The following is a 21420-nucleotide window of genomic DNA, read 5'->3' as shown; positions in this document are numbered from 1 at the left end:
AGGTTACCTATGCCTAAGATCTCCATTGTTTTGTTTTCAGCATACTGTATACTCTAGCATTACATTTGCAAGAAATGATCTTAGGGAACTTTTAGTGACTGACAAGGGACTAGTTAAAAAAATTAATAAAACGCTGACACACAATGATAGGCAGCCTGGGCTCTCAGGATTAGAAGACGAAACACCCTTGAATATCTCCATGTCATACTTCGTGCTGCAGTAATAAAGAGGAAAACAACATTATCAGAGCTTTCATCTTCTCTACCAATAAAGTGTGATAGATGTGTACTAATGTAATATTCAGTTGCCTTATTTTCCTTATTAATGAAACGCTTGGGATGTCATGCACATTTCCCAGGTACATTTATTATTTCAGTTGTGAGACAACCATGAACGCAGGAGACCTTTTCTCAATTGTTGCCTTTGTTTATAACGTAGCCCCGCCTCAGTCACCTCAAGACCACACAGTTAGCCATTGCTTTTTGCGCGCAACCAATACAAATCATCCAAAAATAAACAAGTACAATATACTCGAGCAAACAAATTAATGTTGTTTATAAACCAACCAACCAGTTCACATGCAAACTACCCACACATGCATCTGACACTATACACAATAGGAGCAGATATACTGAAGCTCATAAACAAATCATCCGTACACGCATGAGGCACACAATAAATAAAGAAATAAAAGGTCACATAAAAATAGTGTATCCACAAAGGCTCCCACGACTGATACAGATACTATTACAAAACACACATCATTACAGCTCACACAGAAACGAGGCGTATGCACACAATCGAAAAACAATATACTGTAGCTCACAAAAAATCTATAATATATAGGCGCAAAGCACTTGCATTTATATATGTAAGGAAATACACTAATGAATAGACATAAACAAATACCACTCGTACGAAAACTGAGGTACGCAATCCAGTGTAGTTTATGCACATACCAATAGAAGAACGCCAAAGGTACAAGGAAACAATCTACACAGGGAAACCAATAACATATCCGAACAATGTATATAAATAGTTACATTGTTGTTAGTCCATGTGGGTTGACATGAAACATAATCTCCTGGTACTACTTGAAAATCAATATAATTCAGTATCATGAACAAACTTTTCATTATAGTTGTCTATTATCACCATTTTGATGCGTTCTTAGGCTATCGATTAACTGTAAATAATTCTCGTATATCATAATTTCGTACTACGTATTGCAGAGATGCACCTGTCGATTTCAAAATGACAACGTCACTACGTCTCCATCTGGACTTCATTTCCAGCCACCTAAACTGAATATTCCAGTAGTAAGGAGGTTAATGGGATGGGGGAAATTGCTCGTATGTATTTAATTTTTGATTGGTAATAACTCGAGGAACTCTTTCTTGTATTTGCGAAAAGACATGTCAATTAAAATTGGGTTGGGACCGTTTTCCTAGTGTGTCTGGCATGAAGCATTTCATAGGGCGAGTAAGCAGCTGTTTATACTCTTGATATTTTTTAGAACATTTACGATTGGTTGTTTACTACGCGCGTGCGTTGAATTGCTCTCTGAGTGGCCGTGTTTGTACCGAGGCGGGGTCGAAGGAGGGTCTTTTGGTGTTCGGCCGGCGCGTGTCCTCTTGTCTCAGTCGAAGCTTGAGCTCTATTAAGCAGAGGCACGAGCGGCTATGTGAGTGTCCGTTTGTTTTTGTGACGAAAGAAGAATTTTGCCAGTGTGGATATTATAATTATGATTGTTTTCTTCGTATTTATATAAATGATATTATTTTCAAAAATGAAGGGATACAGAAGGACGGCGGTTTTCTAAGCAGAAGAGGAAAGAAGACAAATATCAAGAGTACACGCTGACCGTTCCTGGAAGTATTTATTTTGCCGTGCTGCCAGAGGAAATTTTAAATGTATATGTTTTTGTGATGCTTTGCTTTTGTGTCCCTGGAGGGCGAGTGCGAGAGTCGGTGGAGGTGATGAGAGGTAGTGGTTCTTTTAAGAATTTGTATACATTTTAGAAGCGAGGGCTAACTTTCTCATCAATTGTATCTGTCTTTCGCTTCGAGGCCCAGTCAAAGACGGTGCTGGTGGAGGACAGCAGATTGCGTTGACAATCCCTGGACTTGATGAGGGGGAAGAAAGAGAAAGGCTGGATTTCTTATCAGAACTGTGAGAAGATCAAAGGCTGAGTTTCTTTCTTAACGTGTGAAAACATTAGCATACGCGTTTTGTTTATTTTGCATTAGTGATCACCGAAGGGGACGGAGGTGGGGGCTTTCCATAAAGTCGGAGATCAGATTAGAGGGGAGGGTGGGTGGACAGCAGGCATCCCAAAATGTTAAAGTTTTAGGGGTGGTAGGCTATACACCCTTTGATGTTGGGTGTTTGGAGAGAGGGAGGGAGGGTGGGGGAGGAGGGCGAGGGCATCTTTTGGCGCATCCGTTATTCTTGATTTGTGTTATTTAAAGTAATTGTTTCATTGAGATGACATCAGATTAAAAAAGTGGATTGCCAGCGTCCACAAAATAGTAATCGTAGTAGAACAAAACCGAAGCGGATCACGTCAGGCTGGTGGCCGGAGGAAGATCAAGAAACTAGGTCAGGTGTTGTCATAGGCCAGGATGGAGTAGCACGTTTAATAAGGGGGTCCCTGCTGTGATCAGCGTAATTAAAAGAAAACATGATTTTAGGATTTAGTGAAATATTTCTTCCTGTCTGAGCTAGCCAAACGATCGTTTGACGCTTCCACCCTTCTTCCTTTTTCCACCTGTCTTTTTGTTTTATATTTAGTATATTTAAGAAGAGCTTTTCTTCCATTTCTTTTTATAATTTTGTGTAAATGGCTCTTTGCGGAACTACGGCAACCAATGCCGCAAAGATGATGGCTGCATACAACGGCAGCGCCTCGGCAGTGGCTGCACATCACTCGCACCACCATCACCACCACCTTCCTCACCTCCCCCCTCCCCATCTGCACCACCAGCATCATCACCCCGGACAGCACCTTCTGCACCCCGGCTCGGCCGCCGCCGTGCATCCGGTGCAACAGCACGCTTCCACGGCAGCAGCGGCGGCCGCGGCGGCGGCGGCGGCAGCGGTTATGTTGAACCCAGGCCAGCAGCAACCCTACTTCCCGTCGCCGGCTCCAGGGCAGGCACCGGGTCCGGCTGCGGCTGCGGCCCCGGCTCAAGTACAGGCAGCAGCGGTCAAAGCGATTCACCACCACTCGCACTCCCATCACCTGCAGCAGCAGCAACTGGACATCGAGCCGGACAGACCGATCGGCTACGGGGCTTTCGGCGTGGTCTGGTAGGTGCAGGAAAACTGATGAGTTAATTAATTTATTTTTTTGCTGTATGATTTATCTGCAGATCGAGACTAATGTACTATTAACAAGTTGACTCAACCCACTACTTTGCTTTTTCATCAAGTTCATATTAATTATGATTGCTAATTCGATTAACATTTAGAAATCCATAATATTAATTGATTTTAAATTTTAGTTGTGAAAATTGATTTCTTTTCCCCCCTGTGTTTTGCTCAAGTTCTAGTTCTACATAAGTTGCAAGCATGTTTTTTTGGGTGTTAACAGTTCTTGTATTTCAATTTTATTCAAATGAAATAGATTCTATTAAGAACACAATACATCCTTTTTTTAAGTACTTTAAGATGATCACTTGAATTCGCATAGTTATCAATGCTGGGGGTTGCACTTTTTTATTGTACAGAATATTCAAAATTATTAGTATTCATGTTTCTGTATTGGCAAAAAAGTTGCGGACAAGTAAATGCATTTAATTCGTGGGTGTTCCCATAAGCATATCTAGGTGGTAGGAATACACAACTCTGGTGTGCTGCTGGAAGGGCAATTGGGATATAATTACACCTGCTGCTGCCTAGCAGTTTGGGATGATTGAGGCAGATTATGCATGATACTTAATCTATGGTTTTAAGTTACTTTCTTTAGTCTTAAACTATGTTAGCATCTAGAGGGCACACTTTTAAAGTGCATTCTGCTGTAGCTTCATTCATGGGTAAAAACCTACGTTTTATACTCGCCCCATTCACACTCTAGTAGAATTAAGTTACTGCGTTAAGATGTCATTTTGGCAGTGCTGGCAAAGTAATTATTTATAGGAAGAAATGGAGCATACAACATTTTGGAAGAAAGACTAGAAGCTGGTATTCATGTTTATTGTCCTAAGTTTTAAATGAGCTGTTAATTTCCATTCTTTTTTTTTTTATTTTTATTTTTTTTAACATTTTATAAAATTTGCATCTGTCTGAGATCCTTTTGGTGCCATCTTGCATGTATGGCTGTTTAAGATAAGAAAAATTAGGGCGTGGTGGCACATTCTAGGAAATATTATTTGTGCCATTTCTAATCCTGCTGTTCAGGAGGATGCTGACATGTGAGTGTTTATGCTTTATGCATAAGCAGTAAAGAAAAATCAAAAATGTATACGGTTGTCTGTGTCATACATACAAACACAATCATACCATCTTGATTCAGTTCAAGATGTGAAGTAATGTACTTTAAGAATGCTGCGGTATGGTGAGAATTATCTGTGCCATATTTCTGTTCCATATTACTGTGGGGTTAATAAAGTTTTACTGTCAGGTGAACATACAGTATTTGTGTAACATTTTGAGAAGTGTGGTGGTGGTTTTTGGTTTTTTTTTTATCACCTGTGATCGTAAGGTGCCAAGGTAATTTCACAGTATTACATTTCAGAGAAATATACTGTAGCACTTGTGGCTATGAAACAAAAAAAAAGTGTATTTTTGATCTTCCATAAATAGACACTCATGCAGAGAAGCACAAAAGAGGTAGTGTGGTCATGTAGTTAAGCACTTGGATTTGAATGCCAAGGTAGCAGTTTCACATTTCTCCATTCCATTTCTTTTGTACTTTAGAACTTAAGCCCAGAAAATTCACAACATTTCCTAAAGTAGTCCTCTACTAGAATTCTTTTATACTTCATCTGTAGACTATTCAGACTTTTCTATAATTTTTATCAATACCATGTGATGATGCCATCAAGGTGCAGCTTTAAACTGATTCTTACACTGCAGAGCAGTAACAACTTAACGATTATCTTTTGGGTGTGGTCAGTCTGATTGATGTGTAATTTTTGTCCTTTATCCTTTTAGCTGTAAGTAGACATATGTCCTGAGAGACGTCCAAAGTCACTGTTCTGTGCTTCACTGGGTAGAGAAAGCAACTGCACAGCATGTAAATATCACTAGTTAGTATAATTTTAGTGCACTTTTATTTAAAGATGTATTTATTGGATACATTCTGTTGTTCTTTCTCTGGTCTTTTGTCCATCTGTATGCTTATGAATTATTATTTTTTGTTTTTTAAATACTGCAATGGTTTAGTTAACCGTTTGTTATTTTGTACACTCTTTGAACAGTGCTCTGTGAATGAAGCATGTCCATCACTGTTGTAATTAATGAGGAAGCCTTAGTGTTTCCAAACAGGAGATAATTTGGGTTGTTCTAGCTTGGGCATGGTCTCTCCTCCAATCGCCATTTCTCACTACTTTGCTACCAAATGCGGTAATTGCTTTGAGTATAAAAAGCATCTTTAAAAAGTTTGCCTAATGCTATGTGGTGGTGATAAACAACAGACAGTTAAGTTGTGGCATTTTCTCTTGGGGCAAATACAGTAGATAAACAGACAGACAAAACTGTATCTACCCTTTCATCCGTCCATCGTAGCATAGGATCAAATGTGTTTGTAAATAATTGGTAGGGAAACAAGGAAAAAAAGTTACTTGGTGGGAAGACTTGTTAGTTTCATCTGAGTGGAATTTTGATTGTATTGTAACATGCATAGATTGGAAAACTTTGTTTAGCTCTGTTTTTATCATTAATGTGTGGATTTTCATTTAATAATTGAATTGTATGTTAATATATTTAGGGCTGTCACAAACATGTAAATTTAGCTCATGATTTAAATTTTTAGTCACAATTATTTGTTTGAAAATTGTCTGTCTTTTTTCTATTAATATTTTTTACCACAATTGTAGATAATATACCTCATGAAGAAGAACCATTTATTGGCATTGAACATTGGAACATAAAAATTGAATTTCTATTTGACTTTTAGGCTTCATAAACAAAAATTGTGCAGGGCAGATGTGACATCAATAACAATCAATAAGCACATTCCCATGATCAAAATAAGCAATGTACAATGAACACCAGAGCACACCATATTCCTGTCGTCTCCAACCACAGTCCATAATGCTCCTCAAAGGCTAGGAAAATTCCGGGCAAGGAACACTAACATATTTACTTTATCTGGCTTAAGGCAACATCTCACAAGGGGGTCACTATGTTGCCAGCCATACTGAATATTCTCTCAGAGGTAGTACGTGTTGCACAATTGCACATTTATTTACTTTCTGACTTCGCCATAAATGGGAGCCTTTGTTGGTTGTCACACCAACAGACATCAGAAACAGATACGTATATGTTGCTATAGAAGATTCCCCCCCCCACCCCAGAAAAAAATAAAATAAAATCACTGCATTATTTCACAGAAATATTGCCTGTTGCTATCAGAGTGACATCTGCTTTCTATGTTTTGCGTGAAGCTTGGACAAAGTCAGTGACCAAAACAATACTTCAATGCTTTGGAAACCTGATTGAACAGTGAGTTGATATTCCTGTAGTCGGCACATGACAAAGATTGGTCCAAGTCACATGCCTAAGAGTGTTACAGCAGAGGAAGTGAGGCTCTGCTGATGGAAGAAGAGTTGTGTTATTACTGGTTTTAAGATGGAAAAAGAGAAGATGTAGTATCAGGCGAGGATAATATTGGATGACCTGCATGATGAAGAGATGCACATCATTTTTTTCAGGTTTATCTTGTTCTCCGATGACCTGCCTCTCCATAATCAGAACTTTGTTCATCATTCGGATACCGATGTAAAAAGCCTGTTCTCGAAATTCAACCCTGTGGAAAACCCAGCATGCTTGAGTAGTGGCGTGTTGATGAGTCTGGTGTCTTTTCTGTCATGCAGTTCTGGTGACTAGTACAGACGCGTCAAATCAAAAAGTATTGAGCAAAATTTATAAGTATATATGCTGGCCTGTTTAGGGTCACAGGGAGCCATCGATCAAGAAGCCAGTGTGTGTTAGCAGACGGCCCGGAGGTGCGATCATAGGTCTTTGTAGTGCTGTGTCTGTGGCCCCTCTGCTGCTCGTCCTGGCCACTTGTGGAGCTTGTCCCTCTCCGGTCCTGGGCTTAGGTTAGCTACAATATTTATAAAACACCAGAAAATGATAACAAATGGCTGTTTTTTTGGTTATTTTCATTGTTTGTAGGTTTATAATTAAAAACCAATTCTGGCCGGTGAAATGTGCAGTTTTTCATACGAAAGAAGAAACAGTAATGCAAATGTAATGCACTGTTTGTAACACATTATATTTTAATAACATACTTTTACTTACAAAAAAGTAACTAAATAACATTTACACTTTTAAAAAAAAAAAAAGTAACACTTTTAAAAGTAACATTCTTGAAGCACTGGCCATCACTAAATGAGCACCAGTCAAACCTTAAACAATGGGGAAATTATATTTCTGCTTCTTCCAGCTATTTTTATACAGGTGAATGGAAGCGATTCTAATCATTATGCAAAATAATTGCTGTCAGCTCAAATTGCATTTGGGCGATTACATAGTAATTGTGAGAGGCCTGCCATTCACTATTCAAAAATGTAAAATGTGGGAAAATTTTTAAATAAGTTTCTGCTGTATTTATATATAAAAAACAACAGATATGTGTGTATAAAGTCAAAGCAGATAATACAATTTTAAATGACAGTAATATAAGATTAAGAATTAAATGTAAACACAGAACTATGAGATTGCATGTAAACACATTAAATTCACAATATGAATATATTGCAAGCTTATTAAGTATTTAGATAGAATCACTTTGTTATATGCTGCCACCAGATACCATGCGTGAACAGATCTGTCCCTGTTCTTGAGAAATGTATTGTAATGAAAGGTGCACTCATTTCATAAAGCAGCACTGTAAGTATCTGTGATTTAGCGTATACCAAACACTCTTCTAATAGTCCACATAATCCTGAGCAGGATTGCATGGGGCAAGAGCCTAGCCTAGTAATCACAAGGTGCAAAGAAGGAACAATCCCATGGCTAAGGCACAAGTCCATCACAAAGTGAACACGCTCTCAAAGACACGCACACACCACAAACGTGCTAGTGTCCATTTGGCTTTGCTGTTCCACCTACCCTGCATGTCTTTGGATTGTGGAGGGAAACCCATGCAGTTATGGGGTGAACATTCAAGCTTAACACTGGATGTAAACTCTAGCGGCACTACCACTGTGTCACCCTTTTTCGGCATGTATTCCTCATCAATATAATGGGCCATTATGCTTAGACATGCTTCCATTGTTCTACTTAACCACAAATCTGTCGTAGTTGCATAAAGTGATACTTGTTTCCGATCCATTTATATTTTTGTCTGACAAATGGAATAAAAGGCATCGTAACTTTGTAAAAATAGAGAGGACTTCTCTTACGATTAATGATAATTTTTCAAAACCATTGTTCATATTTTTTTATTGGAGTTTTGTCTTTTGATAAATGACTACAGTTATCTGATTTTTGCTTTAAGCAGCTTTTGAATACAGATATGTATCCTAGCAGGAACAGGTGATGGTTAACTGTGTTGCGGACCTAACATAATGAACTTGATACTGCTTGCTTAACTCCTATGCCCTCTTCATATTGGACTGTGTGATGGAATTTTAAATTACTGCTTAAATGTTTGTTTAAAGTAGTTTAACAGTTTGCACAGTATACCTTTGCAAACAGAATAGTTTCAAGGTGTGTTCCCAGACAGGTTACTGATCTGCACATGCCAACATCCTTTGAATTTCAACAGGTTTCACTTCCTTTGCTCAAAGAAATCTCACTATAGCACATTGCCCAACAATGGTGCAATCCCACAGCAAGCATCCATTTTCATTTAATCTTGGCTTCAACTAGCCTAATGGCAGAGCACTGCACTGTGTGTGTTCTAACTAACCTTAAGCCATCACAATTGTGTTGTATTGTGTCAGCTACTTTCTGTTGCAATTATCATGTAATTTTCATTTTGCCTTTACTTTTTGATTTACTCTCGTACATTCTTAGATAGTGGTGGTTTCCACCTCTCTTCAATCTAGTGAAGCTCATTTTTACAGTGTCTTTCTGATTGTGGAGTCATACTTACTCCTCAGAAATCAGTTTTATCCCTAATCTTGATGCTTTTGTTAGGTCAGGTTATTCTGAAAAATATGGTGATCTACCAAAGTTCTGCAGATGACACAGCAGCAGATAACCCTGTTGCTTTAAACCCACTGATCCAGGGTTTTACCAGAATTACAGTAGGAATGGTAGTAATTTACTCATACTAATGAAGGAAATAGCTGAAAATTTTGTTTTTTGACAAATAAAAATTAATGCCTTTACCTGGTCTTATAAATTAAGCTGAAAGATGTTTCATTTAAGAAACATTTATAATATAATATAGTTGTCTTTATAAGAAGTCAAGAAGCTGAAAATGTAATATTTTTTTGTTTTTAGCCAACTAGATTACTTTTATTGCAATCCTAGTAGTAGTACTACTGAAAAATGCTTAAATCAGCTTCAGCTTATTCAAAATATAGCAGGAAGAAACTTAACCAATAAATTGTTCAATTGATTGCCTGTATTCTTTGGAACTGATTTCAAAATTATCACATATAAAGCTCTGAAAAATCTTTCTTCTTAATATGTTGGAGTGCCTAGACCCTTGCATCTTAGAATAATAAGTAACCAGTGTTTGGGGATCTAAGAGCCAAGTATAAAATGAACTAGAGAGGGAGGCCTTTTGCTGATATGCAGTCTGGAAAGATTTACCTATAGATATACATAGGCTAATACTGCGGAACATTTTTTTTTTTTTTTTAAACCCACTTTTTCTTTAATTTGGCTTTTTCATAATAACTCTTTTTGTTGACAGGTCTAATAGTTTATAATATGTACTGCAGTGTTGCATACATTAAAGATTTGCATCTGTTAATAACTCTAGCTCTTCTCTGTTTACTTTTTTGGTTTTATATGGTGGAGTCTTGCACCACTCCTGATCGATTATATTCAGCAACCACCTTTGATATTGAAATGAGTGTGACTGCTCTTAACTTTTGATGGCTGGGGGATCTTTTGGTCTTGGAACCCTGGAGGTTTTTTTTTTCTGGTAGCACACTGGCTGGAGTTTTTGTTTTCCTCTCTTCTCTAGATATCTGACCATAGCATCAAATTGTTGTAATTTACCTTTATAACCATGACATACTTAAAATTGGAGTTTAGTTTATACTGTATCAGCCCGAATTATAACGCGACCCCCAATTTTTTCATGAAGATTTTAGAAAAAAAAAATCAGAATTTAATGCGATCCATTCATTTTTCATAAAAGAGTTCAAAGAATTCCACCATTGTGATAAACCGTTCCGTTTCATCATTCTTTTACACCAACCCGTACTTGCTTTAAAGTCCATTTTAGGGATGTTTAAATTAGCAGCCTCTTCTAACGCTTTAAATTTTATAACTTCACGGGATATTGGGAATCCTTCATTTCGCTTTTCTATTACGAATTTTACCACTCGCTGCTCAACTTCTTTAAACCTTCCTATTTTGGGTCAATATTCTTGAGGAATTTCCATTTATATATTTCATTAAATCTTTTCTCCAGAGACGGACGTTTACTTCTGGAACTCCGTATTTCCTTGAAGCTCTCATGTTGTTCGTTCTCTCTGCCTCGTTTGCAACCATAATCTTAAAATTCATATTGTAGGTTCTCCTGGTACCTTTATTTATTTGTCTCTTTGATGATCCTTTTTTCTCAACACTACTATTATAACTTGCGCTCATTTTTTATGGGCAATAAAGAACCCGCCACTAGAGCAAACATGCAAATTACTACTATAACAGTTGCGAGAGACGTAGACTACACTTACCTGTGAATCATAGACACAATAGCCACTTGCTGGCGTACGCCGGATGCGTGCCAGAATCAAAATGCTCAAAACCAGCGATTCCACCAGAGCTAGAAACTCTCGTGCAGTCTCGTGTACTCGAACTGATCTGAACTATACCGAACACGGCACGCGTGTGTCGCGTGACCAACACACAGGCTGGGAGGCATAGGTGTACTAATAAGAAGAGTTCTTACATTGAATTGCCTAGTCCTCAAATTTAACGCGAGTCCACCTTTGAACGGGAAATATTTACTCAAAAAAGGTTGTGTTGTACTCGGGCCAATACGGTATTAATTTTAAGCTATGCTTAGTGACTTGCTGGTTTTTAATTACTTGTTTGTTTATTTTATATTGTGTAAGCTTGTATCTAGTTTTTTTCTGTTGTAGTTCTCTTTATGTTTTTGCATGAAAATGTACTATGTAAACAAACATTGTTTTTTGAGGTAAAATAAGCCTACAGTTCACTGCTTTCTAAGATCTTTTGTGATTCCTAGATGAGTTTATGCCAGGAAATAATGGTAAGCATTTTATGAATCAGAAGTATGTAAACATTCACCCTGAAATCTGAATTTATTAATACCAAATTACAGCAAGTCAAAATAAACAGCAGTATGAATATTTGTCTTATGTTTGGTAAATATTGCTAATCTGTGGAAGTTCACATAGAATGCTGTATCTCTTGAACCTGTGCTAGCATGTCACAAACGCTACCTGTTCTAAGATTATGTAGATGGTTTGCTTAAATTTTGGGAATTAGGCTTTCAGATGTGCAGCAGTCATTCTCCTGTTTAATTTTTGAGATGCCGTTCCCTTTTTCTTCTTCTTTCTGTTGCTCGCTCACTTGTTTGGTTCATGTTCTATTGGATATGAAGTGGATTTTAAAATAGTTTGAAACACACAGTTCAGTTTTTTTGTTTGGTTTCAGGCATAATTTAGGATTTTGATCAGTAGATGATATAAACTTTAATCCAATAGAGAAGATGTATTTTGCTCAAAACAGAATTATAATAGATTACATGTGCAATGCTCCACCTTCTATACAGCAAATGCCAAGAAGTGACCTGTGTAAGGAAAGACTACGCTTACAAATATTGGTCATTCCTTTGCTGAGGGGTCTAGATACTCTGAAATGTAAGTACAATACACTACTGTGTTCCAATAAAGCATGTAAAACAGCAGTGCTCCAGCCATATTGTCACTAGAACTCGAAAGTTTAGATTCAAATTGCTTTATAAAAGAAAAGTAAAGTAATAAACACAACACACTCATGATGTTGCTTGCAGCTGGAAAGCTGTGTCACCACTCCAATAGGAACAAACAGAAATGCATCATTTTAAAAATGCAATTTTTTTTATGAAAACAAAAACATTAAACATCACTGTGCCTGTCACCAGCCTTACCAATGTGCCTATAAGCAGATAAGCAGCCCAGCTGCAAGCAACATCATCCATGCTTATTATAGTTAAAGCAACAAGAGCTCACTGGCATTGACTGTTATAAAAGAAGGTAAACATTGCTTATTGTGCTCAATATACTGTATTGTGTCCTGAATCCGACAAGGTCTTGACACTTACTGTATTTTCTTAGTGTGAAAATTTATGGAACACACTCCACTATTTCTGTAACACTAAAGTTTGCTTTCTGTCTACTTTCTTTGCTTACTGCTTGACTTTAACCTTACTGCTGCTTCCTTGCCTGGATTATTAAACGTGCAATTGCTAGTGCTGGAGGGTTTACTGTATTAAAAAATTCTAATCATGAATGTCATCAGCGTATAAAATTATTAGGACCAGTGAATTATTAGGACCTTTGTTATTACACTTGATTTTATTCAGTTACACAAATTTCATCTATAGACATGCCCTGCAATTTGAGGAGGAGTCTATGTTGAAATTTTGTTTACACTGTAAACATTTGTGATTGGAGGCAAGGGTAGTTGGGGGCTTGGCTTGGGTTGCAACTGGCTCCTAAATGAAACATTTAGGAGCAAAATTACAAAAACAAAATATTTTGTATTTAAATAACAGACTTTTGTATCCTTTTTTCTATGCCTCTTGATCTCTATGCACATTTATTATGATTCCTACCATCCTTTAAAACTATGCTCTTTTTTTTTTTTAAAACCTGTTAGACGTATCTGCAAATTGGCCTTTGATGAGCAATTTGAGTGCTCTCCGCTTAGTCTGGACAACCTCTAAATCACACCAATAGTTTGGCAAGGTGGTTTTATAACTTGTTACTAGGGTGTAAATTTCATTCTTTCCAGAGGTGGTGATGTGATCAGGCCATCAATCACCGATCATAATCTTTTTATAAATTGTTTTAATCTGTTCATTTGTCTACTCTCTGTGCATCATCCACCATGACAGTATCCTCAATTTGGGTATTCAGTTCTAATTCAGTGTGTTGTATGAATTCTGCTTGCAGTTTCTCAGTGGGTTTTCCATCATGCTTTTAATTGTCATGATTGGTGTTGAGCTTCGAAATTTGCCTAAAATAATTTTCACGGCGAATATAGTGTGTTCACATAGAATATATATATATATATATATATAAATTTTTTTTTTTTAATATAATTTTATTGTTAGAGAGCGTGAGGACTACTTTTTAAATTAAGGCTTGTTTCAGACATTACAGAAAAAAGATGAAACTATATGACAGCTTGTAGTTATGAGAAATTTTATGCCATGTTTATTATGGAATATTAATTATTTTTGTACATATTTTATTAGTTAAAGTAAATTTTATTTCAGTATTTTTTGGTCATTTAACCATAAGCCTACAGTATTTCATTTTGTTAATAAAAAATGAACAGTTTACTCCTGTGATCTATAGTTTTAATTGTAAAAATATAAACAGAAGTCTTCTTTCCTATATTAAAGTTTATCTGGTTATGCAGAAGATTAATGTAAAAAGTTTTTAAAGGGATAAAGAATAAAAAGTCTTTATTGAAGCAGTTTTGTTCTGTCTGCAGTTTTTGTTGATTGAGGCATGGTGGTACAGTGGTTAGCACTGCTGCCTCACAGCTCAGATCACATATTTGGCCTCAATAATTGGTCCGGCATAGTTGGCATATGTAATAATCAATATAATCCACTCACTTTTTTGTTTTTGAAGTTTCAGCAAGGTGCTCCGTATGAGGGCAGCTGTGTACTACCCTTGTTCTGCATTTTGATCAGAACAAAGGAAAGTTAATAGTGTACAGTTAATATGATACATGCAATGCAGAGTCTTTACTGCTGAAGGACTGTGGACTGCACAGCCTTACTCCACAGCAGCTGCCTTAAGCCCAAGCTTACTTTAGGGGCTGAAGTAATAGGCTTTCCAAACCAGCAGCAGAATGTCATTGACCTTTTGAATTACTGGAAAATGTTATTGTGTAATCAACATAGGCTTTTCCAGTTTGTGCTGTAAATAATAAAATGTTCACCTCTTAGCAGTGCATCAGTTCCACCTGATACACCCATGTTAATATTGGTTCTGCCTACTCCAAATGCACAAATTGTATCTCGACACCAATTAGTCTGGTCTATATTATTAAATATACATTTCATTTAGTGTTCCCTGAGCATGGCAATGTTTATGCATGTCAAATCCAACAAGATTCTTCAAGTATTATTAAAAAAAACTCCTACAATCACGTCATCTCTATTTCATATATTGTCTTAAATGCATCCATTCTGTTCTTATTGCATTAGCAAGTTTTGGGAGGAATATTTTGTGAAAGGTAATTCCTTGCATGCATTCATGTAGGGTTGCTCTATAATTGTTACTGTATTTGTTCTTGAATTATTTTGTCACCTCAAAATTCTCTTCAGGAATGCCTTTGCAGTGAAAGTTACAATACATTATTTAATTTTATGATAACTAAGCCAATGAAAATCATGAAGCCACAAAATCCTAAAGTACTTTCCAGGCTTTTTGTTCAAACAAATTGCTTGATATAGATAATCGTTCAGATGCAGTGTTGTCAGTAGTCACTAGTAACCTCGCATCATTAATTTTTAGAATCAGTTACTATGCTCAAAGAGCCACTGGGAGAGGCATCAATCTCTAAAGTCTATAATTTTACAGTTCAGCCTTATTAAGAGATCAGTTAGTGCATGAAAGGTTTTTCAGAAGCCTTGTGCATTGCCTTTATGACACTTTTCACCTGTCAGTGCCCTATGCTGCAATGAAGGGATGTAAAGGTGTTTATTTTATTCTGTTTACTATGGACAAAAAAAGGTTTTCTGGTATAATTTGTCTGATATGTCCAGCTTGTGGGACACACACACAAAAAAGTGACCTGAAAAAGCATGCTATGGTAATGCATTTCACATCGAGGTGTTGTAACCACACTTCATTTTAAAGCTTCCCAAACGAGCACCTTGTTAAGACTGACATCAGTATACACTTTCACCTTGCAATTGGGTTTTCAATGTGCAATGCTGTATCAGTCATTGTTAATGCCTTTTCATCTCAGCCATGGCTATATCTAACGTTTTGTCAGTTTAAATACTGAAAGGGTCATCTGAATACAAAACCCCTGCCTTCTTCCACAGGCTATGATTGCCTTCTTGTGCTACCATGAGCCTGGGCAATAAGAACACTTAACAGTCAAAAGTAGGTGCAAAATACAAGAGTGACTTTTATTAAAACACAAGTATTTCAAAAGAGCAATGCACTCTTCTAGTAATCCAAACAATCCAAAATAAAATCCAGCGCTTGGGGAAGAAATTAAAATCCAATAAACAGTGCTAATAAGATCCCAATGGTAAAATACTATCTCTTTTTCTCTCTCTCACTTCTGTCTTGCCCCGCTGACCCATTTTTCGGTCATATGCAGTGAGGTGGAAACATTGGTTAACAAGATGCCTCTCCGACTTGTCTAGACGGACAGCAATGGAAGGCGGCCAGGACAAGAGGGCTGTCTCCATCTATCTTCTGCCTTCTTCCGGCTGCAGATTCCTTAGGAGTGCAGCAAGAGTGATGCAGTTTGCCCCATGAGCACTTGTCAGTCCATTCCTTAGCGAGGTTCACAAACTGCTTTGACATGCCCTTACAAGCTAGTGGGATCAGCCACAATCTCCCCATTAAACAGGGCTGTATGAACACACACACTCACAGCCACAGGGCCTGAGCCACACTGTTATTATTTAAAACCATGCATCGCTATGGTCCTAAAATGCCTCAACACAGGGTGGGTTTCCTGTTCTTAAACCAGGATAGACTCTGTTTATGTGGTTATAACAATAATAATAATAATCATACATTTTTCTGTGTTTTGACATATAGCAGAGGCAAAATCTAGAACTGTTAAGTTTAACTTTATTTGAGCAGATGTGGAAAGGTCAAAAATGGAATAAGCTTGGAAAAGTTTTTAAGTGTATAAACATTTGAGCCGTAAGGACTAGAAATAGCAAATATTATCCCATTATATTAAAATGAAGCAGGTCCAAGTAATTCTAGTCCAGTAAGCTTAATGTGTGCCACAGATAAATAAATGTAAGGAATTATTCAGGTAAAAGATTGAGCATCACATAGCAAGAACAGTAATGCTACTGAACAGTTCTGACATATGTTCAGGAGAGGTGATTGTGTTTTACTAATATACTGGAATTGTAATTTTTTTTTGAGGAAACAACAAAAGGATACCGTTAGAGAGGTGCATATGATATTTATCTGAATATTTCAGAAGGCATTTCATACAATCCTCCACAAACAGTTCAGCATCAATGTAAAGTAAGTGGGAATTCATTCCATAGTATAAATGGGTGCAGAATTGGCTAAAACACAGGATGCAGAGGGTTATGGTATGAGGAGCCTTCTCAGAATTAAGTGTTAAAAGTGGTGTCCCTCGGGGGTCAATGCTAGGAGTACTGCGTTACGTAATCTCTAAATCTGATCTGGATATCAAATTAGGTAGAATGGCAGATATTCTAGAATCGGTTGAATCATTGCAGGTGTACTTAGGCAGATTTGTGTCAGATTAAATACCCTGTATCTATTTACATTATGTTTTGTATAGGAAGTAAAAATGTTAGATTTGAATAATCCCTGCAAAGCTTAAAACTTGAAAGTATACGGTATGAGAAGGACCAAGGAGTCACAGTGGACATGTCACTATCAACATCTAGCCACTAAAATGCTAACAGACTGTTTGGTTATATCACATGGTGTATAGAGCACATGTCAGTGGAGGTTATGCACAAGCTTTAAACCACACTAGTGTTGGGGCAATTTCATTATCCCTGTATATTCTGAAGCAAAACAAAAAAATGTGGTGCAGACATTATATCTTGTCAGACTGGAATCCAAGATGAGCCTGAGGTAAGGTGAGATGGAATAGAAGATGCTTACAAGGGATTCAGGCAGGAAGAGGCGGGTCCAGGAAGGCATATGATGGAAGCGACATCAGTGGTGGAACCAATGTCAATCTTCCATTCTGCTGAGGGAGGAGAAGCTTTGGGCAGCAGTGACAACCCCGGGACCGGAGGAGAATTGGCGTCATCAGAGCCCCTTCAGCTGTCCACGAAATGCAGATGTGTGACACTTACCAATACTAATTCTAGTTACTGCATATTTAAAAAAAAATATAACTTAAAATGTTCTTCAGTTGTTACTTTAAACTAGTCTTATCATTGTAGCTGTTGACTGAAGTGCGGGTTCATAAGCAGAGAAAAACGCACACAATTTGGGGTGGGGGGGTTTGGGGAAGTGTTCCTTGAAAAACACAGCGGCTCATCCCATTTCTCCATTCTCAGCTTTGCTTCAATCAAACTGCTCCAATCCCTCTCACTGTGCCCCTGCTGCAGCACTTCATTTCCATCTTGCTCACCCCAACTTGTTCTCTTCTTCATTTTGCAGTGCCTGCACCAGTTCAGAGTCTCCTTGTGCTTACTTATGGTTCACCCTCTTGCTCCCCTTTTTGCAACTACCCCAGAATTAATACTCCCTGGAAACCATGCATCAAAACTGAAGAATTTTTGTAAAAAAAGCATTTTAGCATTTGTGTACTGTCTTTTTCATGAGACATTTGTGCTGTGTCTTTATATTTTTAGCTTTGGTAAACGTTTTTAGTGTACCAGCAGAATAATGCTGAAGAATATACAATGAGAAGTAAAAGTGAATGTTAACAATTATTAATAATAAACACATCTCGTGTTACATTTTAGTAATTACTAATATTAATCAACAATTGATTTTGGTTTTTGATAGAATTTTAAACATTCAAGAGCCTTCATCTTTACTTAAAAAATGAATACAGGACCAGGGAGATGTCGTATAGCCAAAACACATTGACTTTTAGTTATTTGATCTTTTTTTAAATACCTTAAGTAATATGTAAATTGTGAGTACTTCTTTTGATCAGAATTTATATGTAAATGTAATTTTAGGCTTTCATTTTTTTTATTCCATATCCAACCACACTACTGTTCTTGCATAAAAAAAAACAATTTATTAAAAAGCTATTTGTCTTGCATAAGAAAAACGCACAAGAGACACACATCCACACCTACATAAAAACTGTCAGTTGCCTTTTACAAACCCAAAATACAATATTAGGGATGGTGGATTAAGTAACGTCACCTTTAGTTGTTTGTGCCTAATCGGGGTTCAGTACTGAATTTTCAGACCAACAAAATTCTGTCATTTATAAATACTTGAGGTCTGAGAGGTGCAATTATAGAAAAGCACAGATCTGTAGAAGGATAGAAGTCCAGTTAAATGGTACTAAGCATACCTTGGAACTCTGTGCAATTAATCATTTGGAACTGGAATAAAGTATGAAATTATAGGTCAGAAAAAAATAAAGTGGAACTTTTTGGGTTGAATAGATGTGTTGTGTAAATCTAACATTACAAATCATCCAGGTAATGCCATGTTAATGTGTAAAATGTGCTGATGGCAGCATCATGTTGTTGGATGCTTTTCAGTAGCTTGGAGTGGCAGCCTGGCACCAAAATTGATGGGAAGGGGAATACTGCACAATACAGACTTATCTTGAGAAGATAACCTGCTTTCATCTGCCAGAATGTTAGAACTGGGGAGGAGGTTTTATCTTTTAAAGAGGCAACGATACAGGGTACCCTACCAGTCCATCAATTTTAAGTGTTTAAAAATGAAGTACGCTGATGTCCTTAAACATTTGAATTGGAGTCCTAATTTTAACTCCATGGAAAATCTATGGTGATTTAAAATTGATGTCTGTTGCCTTCCCCAACTGACCTGTTCAAAGAAGAATGGGCAAAGCTTGATCTTTAATGTTGCATAATATTAATAGACTTGTACAAAATACTATTTACTGTAATGGCTGCAAGGTGTGGTTCAAGCAAGTACCGAACGGGGGAATTAATACTTAGAAAATGTTTATTCCAATTATTGAATTTTATATTTTAATGGTTTATAGTCTTATTTCTTTTTTGGTTAGTACTGTAAACGTGAGTATTGGATTTACGAATAAAAATTAAAGTCCCAGGTTGTTGTGATTTATTTATGTACAAAATGGATTAGATATATCTCACATCCTATAGAAGTGTATCCGCCTGACCCTGAACATGACCAAGTCAAAATAACTTACCTGTTCGTATTGGATACAGAAACTGGTAACTGCTTAGATGTGTTGACTAGATTAGACCACAATACTGAACTTTTTACTTGAAAAGTTTAATAGCATCATTGCTTTCAGGGAAGTTCTGGGATTTGTAAGCAGATCACTGTTACTATGTACAAAAATATTTGTTATGAGTGATGGGATCAGTGTTTGTTGTGGTCACAATCGCAACCCTTTTGCTAACCTTTGTAGTAGACTTACATCTATCCAAGTAACCATGGTATCTGACTTACCATCTGCTATAGAAAGGGCCTTCTGATTAAATTTCTGACAAATATTATGATGATTGTTTCCAACTTTCTCCTACATGAAAGGAATTGGATGAAGGGATTTAGTTGCTACTAAAAATATTATAGCTATTGTCATACTCAACAGAAAATTTGGAGGACAATAAAAAGGACAGACAAAAAATTTGGAGTGGGAATAAATAATATATTTCCTGCCAGCTGTTGTATATAAATGAAAATCTTAAAAATTAGATCTATAGTATCAAATGCTTGTGCCAAACAACTGCACACTGGATAAATCATGAAATGTAAAAATATTATATTTTCATATCAATGCTGAGCACTGTGAAACATACAGTATGTATCAGATTACAAGTAAGATATTGATTTGATTTTTATGGAGACTGTTATTATGTATACCTAAGTGGGGGAGATTAGGGAATGAGAACCCCCTTGATGAATAAGGAATGACTACATGCTTTAAGTTATTGTTGCATTTTGAAAGAGAAAGAGAAGACTGGAAGAAGCTGTGTTTTGCCTGCATTAAAAACTGATGTGCAAGTGAGAAAGAAGTTGCACTTTAGTCCTTTTTGAGTAGTGAATATAATGGTAGGAAAAAACAATTTGCTTCATTATAAGATGAGGTGATTGCTTATCTTCTGCAGCTCACACAGTTTATTACAATTTTGTTAAACTTCATTAATATCTTATTTTATCCTGGGATATAATTATTTAATTTTTGGGTGAGAGGTGTGATATTGCATAAGTATATCTGTATTTGTTAGTTAATATATTGATACTGTGCACAATTAATCATTATTCAATTTTTTGTTTGAAAAATGGTTCTTTCCATGTATACAATATATACAAATACATTGTAAGGGTATCTACTAAGGAAGTTTTAATTAAATGTTTTTATTTTTTTTTGCCACTTCCTGTTGAACTTCTCCAATGATAACGAGTTGTTCTTTGTTATTGAACATACACAATGCATTTGCTTCCTGAAATATCAGGGGAGGAAAAAAAATTCAGAAAACAAAATAGAAAATTTCACTGATCTTGCATGCTGTTCTGTAAATTTTTTTTAGAACGTATAGGCAGATTAACCTCCTTGCTGTTAACCCAAAACATCTCTTAGGTTTGGAAGTTTAAGTAAAAATGGTTATGATCCAGTGTACAGCATTAAGCCTAAATAACGCTCTGGACAGTATTCTGCTGCCATCTAATGGATAATGTAACATTGTGCTCATGAATATTTCCTTACCTTTTGCCCTGTGTAACTCATCAAAATTTATGACTGGGGCAAAGTCTTCAAGCAAACACACAATGGCATAGAATTGAAAAGCTGTAAAGCCAGTTTTCTAACAAACTGAAACTGAACCATTAGTTGAATCAACCTATTAATGTATTTTGCATTTATGTTGACATTTTGGTATTTAAATGTTCCTGTTGCACATTATTTCTTTTTGGGGAAATAAAAATCACCATTTCTCAGTTATTTTGCTAGTTGTAAACATAACTCTACCGTGTTAAAATCATT

At 36.6% G+C, this 21420-nt stretch overlaps 1 protein-coding gene across 1 annotated transcript in view; it reads left to right on the top strand.

Moving 5' to 3' along the window:
• The first annotated feature begins 2410 nt into the window (after positions 1-2410).
• Positions 2411-21420, top strand: part of nlk2 (nemo-like kinase, type 2) — a 144219-nt gene continuing 125209 nt past the window's right edge. The window contains exon 1 of the mRNA XM_039756650.1: positions 2411-3312. Coding sequence (XP_039612584.1) covers positions 2843-3312 — 470 coding nt within the window. The 5' untranslated portion in view covers positions 2411-2842. The remainder of the gene's footprint in view (positions 3313-21420) is intronic.

This window comes from Polypterus senegalus, chromosome 6 (genome assembly GCF_016835505.1).
Source record: "Polypterus senegalus isolate Bchr_013 chromosome 6, ASM1683550v1, whole genome shotgun sequence".
In the NCBI taxonomy this organism is placed as follows: Eukaryota; Metazoa; Chordata; class Cladistia; order Polypteriformes; family Polypteridae; genus Polypterus; species Polypterus senegalus.
Note: the sequence above shows the minus strand (reverse complement) of the source record. Positions and strands in the feature narration are given on the sequence as shown.